This window comes from Perna viridis, chromosome 10 (assembly GCF_037379345.1).
Source record: "Perna viridis isolate PV_CMFRI_1.1 ecotype Kerala chromosome 10, ASM3737934v1, whole genome shotgun sequence".
Classification (NCBI taxonomy): Eukaryota; Metazoa; Mollusca; class Bivalvia; order Mytilida; family Mytilidae; genus Perna; species Perna viridis.
The window spans coordinates 33,183,655-33,191,254 of NC_142454.1; the positions used below are offsets into that span (position 1 = coordinate 33,183,655).

A 7,600-nucleotide genomic window follows, 5' to 3' on the forward strand; every position below is an offset into this window, starting at 1 on the left:
ACATTTAAAAAAAAAATAATGAAACAAGGTATGATTATGATATGCAGGACTACAACGTACATATATGTATATGTTACGTACGGGTATACATGTATCTTATTGTCTAGTTTAGTTTGGCTATGACGGACTACATATTTCATTTTGGAAGTTAAGAATAATATACCAGCCAATTTCAATCGAAATACATACAGGTGAAACTAGCTGATTTTCCCAGTTTTTAAAGCAGTAAAACAGGAGACAGGTTTGATACTATTTGAACTTAAATATTTGAATATTTAATTAACCGCGAACCTGTACACCGGTTGTGAACAATCAAGGAAGTTTAATTTGAAATTGGGAAAACGAAAGTATCCGTTGCATACGAAGGTAGGTGTGTGCATTCTGCACGATCAAAGCTTAACTTGATGGTTTCAGACCAGCTGCATTTCCTTGAAAAGTAAAAGTTCTAGACGCAACTGTACACAACGGCATAACTTGAATACCATAAATGCTAGTTTATCAATGATGACATGTTCATTTATATTAAGGTCTTTATTCAGACCAAGTCTAATAACAGAGAATTAACCGGTACGCAGACGGAAACTACATAATCTGTCCATCATCACCATCAAGTTATCACCGAAGCTAAAAAAAAAAAAAAAAAAAAAAAAAAAAAAAAAAAAAAAATGCCTCTATACCCTGTATTATAGGCGAATGTTGATAAAGATTGGTTGATTTTTAGACAAATCTGGAAATCGCTGGAACGCCCCCAACCTTTAGGACAGTCGGTGCCCCTTTAGAATTTCTTGATCCGCCACTGTCCTTCATCCTAATTTATGTTACAAGTTTTTGTCAGGCTTGTATGCACCTTTTAGCAAATGTGCAAAAATCTTGTATGGCCCTTCCTTCATTTCATCGAACAACAAATGACCAAAGTCTTGTGAAAAGACAAAAATTAAGGTAAAGCTTTTTTTTAGGAATGGGCAAACAAGGAAAGTCCCCTCAGAAGAGTCAAGCTAAAACTCCTACTGGCACAAGACAGTCCTCAAGAATTGCAGCGAAAAAAGAAGAAAGCCATGGCTTCAATGAGAGTGGAGATCACGAAATGGACACGGTTCCAAGTTCACAAGAAGTGGCAGCTAAATCTTCCAAAACTAAGAGTGAATCTCCCGCTAATACGCCATCCAAAAAAACAAAAGGAAAAACTCAATACGAAGAGCGGAATGTCGATCTTCCCGAGGGATACCAAAGTGTAAATCACAAGGCCTTAACCAACCTTGTAATTTCGATCAATTCGTACAACAAAAAAATATTGCAAAATTTAGATGTGAAAACAAATTTTAAGGATCTGCAAGAAATTATAGAGGTAAGCATTACAGCGAATTGCCAGATTTAACGTATTTTAATTGCTTTATAAGAATTCGTTATTGTTTTCCTTTATATGAAAATTGTTCTGACTTGACTGAAATGACATGGTTACTTGACTGAAATGACAAGGTTACTCTCATTCTTGTTTCTTTTCCTACAGGGATTGACAGGCCCAGTACAGACACCAACGGGCAGTGAGAAGAAGAGAAAAAAAAGAAGACACTCAATGTACGTACGGACACTCTATTATATTTTAAAATTTGTAATTAGATATTATTTGTTTTGTCTGCATAGTCTTAATTGGTCACCCTACCGGTACACCTGGTCCATGCTCCCAGCTTTTAGTGGAGTCCGAGTTGCTCATTTGCTTTTGTTACTTTGTATGATTTTAGTTACTTTATGTTCTTTGTTGAGTATGTCTGTTTTCCATCTTTGTCCCTGGATTACATTCTTTTGATTACTGCTATAACCTTGGTTCCCTGCATTACTCTTTCAAAATAAAGTTTTTCCCAAACTCGGAAACACGGATTTCATTGTACTGGTGTTTTTCTTTTTATTTTCCATTGTACTGTTGTTTTTCATTTCTTTTTTTCTTCATTGTCCTGTAAAAATCTAATTCAAAATTGTCTTTTTTGATATTCAAAATGATTTAATGCATGCCCTCAATGTTCTAATTTATGTATTGTATATTGTTGGGAGAAGACTTCACAAGTTGGTAAAACTTGTGTCCTATCCCTTTTGTGAAGTTGACAATTAAAATTGTTGTAAACTAAACATAGGATTGCAATCAGCTACAAATATATACTGCATCACTGTTTTTGGAAAACGATTTCCTTATTTGTGTTTTTATACCTTACACATAAAACATCCGATCTCTATCAATACATTCCAGAGTACATCACGAAACTGATTTAGAAAATGCCGAAAAGACAAACATCGACGATCTACAGGGGACATTGGAGAAGTAAGTGGACACTTTTTTGAAAAAAAAATGCATACGCAATTAAGCTTTTTTTTGTTTTATCTATTTTATACGACGAGAAATTCACATTTGAATGTGAATTTTATATGTTTACATGAAAACAATTTGATAGAATGTCTTGTTGCCTCTATGCCACATAAAAATATATTATTCCGTTTTATTGTTACATATTTTATTGTATTAACAAGAAGTTTATGAATATTACTGATATTTCTTTGTAGTATACTATGTATAAAATACATTTTGCATCCCCCTTATAATCAACAAAAGTCTTCTCTCATACCAATTGTTTTCAAACTATATGATATTGTTGACCAGAGATCAACCACTCGATAAAACCAAAACATCACCGAAATATTAAAGTAGAAGAACCTTTGAAGTAGGCGAGTTCCCGGAATGGCGAAAGTAAATAAAGTTTTGTTTTTTTTTGTCTTCACAGGATTCAAGCAGAAAATGAGGAATTGAAAAAAGAACAAAGCCGATTGAAAACTGAAAATGAAAAGTTTGCGAAGGAAAAGGACAAGCAGACAAAACTATCAACTGATATTACTGAAAAGCTCAGGAAATCTGAAAGCAAATTAGAGGAGGCTACATTGGAAAAAGAGCAACTTCAACAACAAAGCATGAAATTCAGTAATGAGATCAGTATCTTTCAAACAAAACTGACAGAGATAGAGAATACCTTGAAAAAGAAGGAAACCGACATACAGACCAAAAATGAGGAACTTGAAATTTTGAGTAAGGATGTAATCGCGGGCAGAGAGCATTTAGCAGACAAAATTAGAGCAACTGATGAGATGAAATCAAAACTGGGAAAGAAAGATACTGAAATTGATGAACTGAAATCAAAACTGGGGAAGAAGAGTACTGAAATTGATGAACTCCGAAATAGGTTTGTCTATTAACAACTTCATATTACTAGTAGTTTTTTACACGCATCCTAATCCTAAAGTTTTGTTGTTAGGAAATCAAGGAAACCAGAATTCGAACGATAATCCAAAAGAACATAATCCAAGGATAACGACTAGACAAAGAAAAAAGAAACACAAAACGAAGAACATGAAATAACAAAAAATATGCATAGAAACGAAAGTAAATGAGCAATCCGGACGCCACATAAAGCCGGGAACATCAACTAGATGCACCGGTTGGGTACGCGTTTTCTGCTTTTCTAGAAACACCCACCGAGTTCCTAATAAAATGTCACGTCTGGGTAAGACTGATGAAGAGGAGAGGAAAAGTATGACACGACTAACAAATTGGTTCTCACGGTGCAGATGGATACCATAACGATCCACGAGTTCACGATAACAACTTAAAAATGTAGTGACGACTTTGATAACTTTGTAGCTATATAATCATGTTGCAAATGCCTAATGAAAGAAGTCTAGCTCTGTACAAAAAGTCCGCGTAGTTTCGGCAAGCTGTTGCGGAAACCTAAGAGTTCATTTAGACCATATAACTCTAATGCATATGCAATCCAGTTCCACAAGTCTTGGTTTAAAACCACCAAGGCACACATATCTATTCTTCATGTAACCAAGACTTCAATTTTTTCTAATACTACGTGATAACATCCTTAGTACACCCCTTCAGCACTATCACCTGCATATGGAGTTTGCATATCACAACTCATACGTTTTGCCAGCGCTTGTGGTAACTACGCAGATTTTTGTATCGCGCTAGACTTCTTATAATTTAACTAGGCTTCAGGAGCAGGGTTATGTTGGCACAACATTCAAGTCAACACTACAAAAGTTTTATGGTCGTCATCATGAACTCGTAGATTGTTACGATGTATCTATCTGCACCATGAAGACTGATTGGTTCAACGTGTCATAGTTTTCCTTTCTCTTTCGTCTACCCTGGACTTGACATTTTATGAGCAACTCAGTGGTTGTTTCTAGAAAAAAAGCAAAGGACGCTTACACTGCCTGTGCACCTGGTCCATGCTCCCAGTTTTTAGTGAAGTCCGAGTTGATCTTTTACTTTTGTTACTTTGTGTGTATTATTTTGGTTGTTTTATGTTCTTTTTTGTTTGTGTCTGTTTTCTATGTCCGGTCTTTGTCCTTGGATTACATTCTTTTGACTTCCGCTAGAATCTTGATTTCCTTGATTACTCTTTGATTTAATCTCAAATCTCATTTCAGTAAGAAGTTCTCTGTCTTCTAAAAGTTCCCTCCTGACATGCATAAAATATCCGTCACAGGACGTAACACCACAACCAAACAAAAAATAACGGTATATTTCTTAGATAATGTAAACATTTATGGTTTTTCACTAGAATGGAATCAGCATTTTATGATTTCTCATGTTTATTTAAATGTTATTTTTGTCTTAAAAACCAATTAAACCTAAAACTTCGTCAAAATGTTAGGTTAAGTGTGATGTCAGCGAGCAAACTTGACGGAGACCCATCATTGACAGATTTAGGAGACCCGAACCGACCTCTCAAATTGGTAGAGAGGTTTCAACAACTGTATGACAATCTATGGACCGATGTTTTTGACGAATTGAATGATTCGTACGAGAATGTTGAAGATGACAATGAAAAAGAGAGGATGGCAGCATTAGAGATACTCTCTATCTTCGAGGTATTTTTATCTAAATTTTATAGACAGATGGTTAGCTTCATTTAGAAAGATGTTGCACTTAGATTTATAAAAGTCTTGAAAATTAATTGAGAAATAACTTTCAAGTAAGTTTTACTGCAAATGTGATTATGCATACAAAGCAAGCTTTATCAGTGTAAAAGCGACAAAGTTTATGCTAAATATTACGTTGCAATTTAACTGTTTGTTAAACATTCAACATATATGAAAAATTGAAGAAACTACATTAAAAAAGTAAGAAGACCAGAATTATTAAGTAAGCTTCTTTTTTGTATGAGTTAAGTAGCTGTCTTAATAAGAATCATGCAAAATCTGAAAAATGTGATACACCCACCCAAAAAGCATCATAATTTTTATTTTGTTGATAAAATTGTTTGATGGGTATATATGTGTAATTATTAATTCCAATCTGTTTGCTCTTAGGATATAATCAATATTCACAATAGATTCTATTGTATTTGAGTGTCATTTACAGAGTTATCTCTCTTAATTTTGAAATGTACAGTGCATTCTATATAAATTTTATCTCCTAAGAACATGGGTTATATGAACAAATCGAATGTTAATTCCTGTAAATTATGACCATGCAAATAAAATATCAAAAATAAAAATACGTGTATGTAGGCTTTTCACCCATGAATCACATTTTGCATGATTCTTAGCTGGGGTACTACTTAAAAAATATGGTTGATGGCTAATCTTTTGTTCATTTTTTTTCAAATAATACAATGTTAGGGCTGCAAGAATTTGTAGTTAATTAATATGAATTATATTTCTGAAACCATAACGTAATTAAAACACATGCATGTAAACTTGGTAACTATATTAATACAGAAAGTACAAAAATTCTGTGCAAATACATCGGAAGACCAAGAAAGAAGCATTACTGCTAAACTGATGCTCAGTTCACAAGAAAATGAGGTAAGAAATCTAAAATCGTAATAAAATCAAGTCCAGTACTAATGGGATTTCTTTTATGAACAGGAAATCGCATGGAAGACAAAAAAAAAAAGAAAAAAAACATGAATCGTCAATTATTTGATAAACAGAAATTAATAAGAAAAAATGTTTCAAAAATAAAATAAATAATCTTCAAACTAGAATGATAAGTTGCAGATCCCGATAGCAGACACAGAGGACGAAACCAAAGCAGTAAAAGTGCACCAAGTGATAACAACAAAAATAGTCCCCAGTTGTAAAGGATATTGTAATACAAATACAGGTTCGTAATCACAAAGAAATAATTTGACGTATACAAAAAGAAAATGGTTATCTTACAGGAATGCACTATTGACAGATCAGCCATCAGAAATATAAGGAAATCACACGGGGAACGAGTAGTCCCGTCTTTGATTCAGGTAAGATTATTTTTCAGCGAAGATAGACATTTCTAGTAGTTTTTCTTCTACGAAATAAAAGGTCGAAGGTTAATTTTTTAAGAGTTAATAGAGAAAACATCTCAATCGGTCGTATTCCATTTAATGTAGTTTGTTTATTGCGTGAATCAATTCATAGTGTGTACCAAAAGGATTTATCACATTTTTGCGAATAAACTTTATACAGATTTTCCATATTGAAAAGAAGAAAAAACATGAGTTCAACATAACCCAACCACATCAACACACTAATGTCATTTTTTGACATAATTATCCTTAGTGTATGTATATTTGGAAACATCTTATTCTTACTGCTTTAGAGTAGGTTGGACGAAACTTTGATGTCCTTCATGTGCTGCTTTACGTTGAATGCATATTCAGTTTGTATGAATCTCAACCATTTTTACTATTTATTTATACAGCTTTATACAAATCAGACAGAAAACAATTCAACAAAATGTATGAAAGAATTCGTTGACGAATGCTTGTCGTTATGCTGGCTTGCGCAAATTCAAGATCCTCCACTTACATTCGATTTCGACTTTCCTCACGATTCTCCATTTGACAAAGACCTCATGAAGGAGTTTACTATCTCAGGGGACAAAGTAGATTACGTTGTGTGGCCCACTCTTCGGTTACACAAAAATGGACCAGTAATGGTAAAGAGTGTTGTGCAACCAATTAGGAAACAACGTTGATGACCTTTTGTGATGGACTACATAAACTAAACATTTTCATGTTTCAGACTATTATGTTTTATATTGAATGTCATTTTCGTTACCATCAGATGCAAAACAACACCGATGCACCATTATCCATCAGAGACCATGTCCCAGGCTGTTTATGGGTCAAAGTAATAAAATTGAATGTGATAGGGAAAGTTCCTTATACCGATATCCTGTTTATTGCATGCATGTATAATAGAATGTCAAGAATGTGGTGCTTATTATTTTGAATGTGTTTTTGATATTTTTTTGGTTAGATATCAGAGCTTATAAGTTGAACCTATTATTTCAATATACAAGCTCAATGAGATATACGAGCTTGTAAGTTGAGCCAATTAGTGCTTCTATATTCATGGTAAATGCATTGAAAATGTATGAATATATAAAAGGTACATTTACTTTTTATAGTTTGTTTAGTTGTCAAACAGCATTTAGTGATACTATAAGGCTTTTATATGCATTGAAACGTTAGACTTTCATTATTCAGTTGTCAATTTACAACTTTGTACATAAACCAACATACTAAAAATGTTTAAACTGTAATATCATATGGAGAGG

At 33.5% G+C, this 7,600-nt stretch overlaps 1 protein-coding gene across 1 annotated transcript; it reads left to right on the plus strand.

Annotated features, from left to right (window-relative positions):
* The first annotated feature begins 3 nt into the window (after positions 1–3).
* On the plus strand, positions 4–7,447 carry LOC148605479 (uncharacterized). Its single transcript, XM_088548951.1, has 9 exons — positions 4–28; positions 957–1,345; positions 1,508–1,575; positions 2,240–2,311; positions 2,769–3,221; positions 4,707–4,923; positions 5,776–5,862; positions 6,222–6,299; positions 6,740–7,447. The coding sequence occupies exons 1-9, from the start codon at positions 19–21 to the stop codon at positions 7,013–7,015; spliced, it is 1,650 nt and encodes a 549-aa protein (XP_088405077.1). The 5' UTR covers positions 4–18; the 3' UTR covers positions 7,016–7,447.
* Positions 7,448–7,600: the final 153 nt, after the last annotated feature.

What these genes read in the sequence shown, in the direction of transcription:
- LOC148605479 (XM_088548951.1), top strand. An exon ending in ATCTGCAAGAAATTATAGAG is followed by an intron (nt 1,346 to 1,507) that starts GTAAGCATTACA and finishes CTTTTCCTACAG; the next exon opens with GGATTGACAGGCCCAGTACA. An exon ending in ATTGATGAACTCCGAAATAG is followed by an intron (nt 3,222 to 4,706) that starts GTTTGTCTATTA and finishes TCAAAATGTTAG; the next exon opens with GTTAAGTGTGATGTCAGCGA.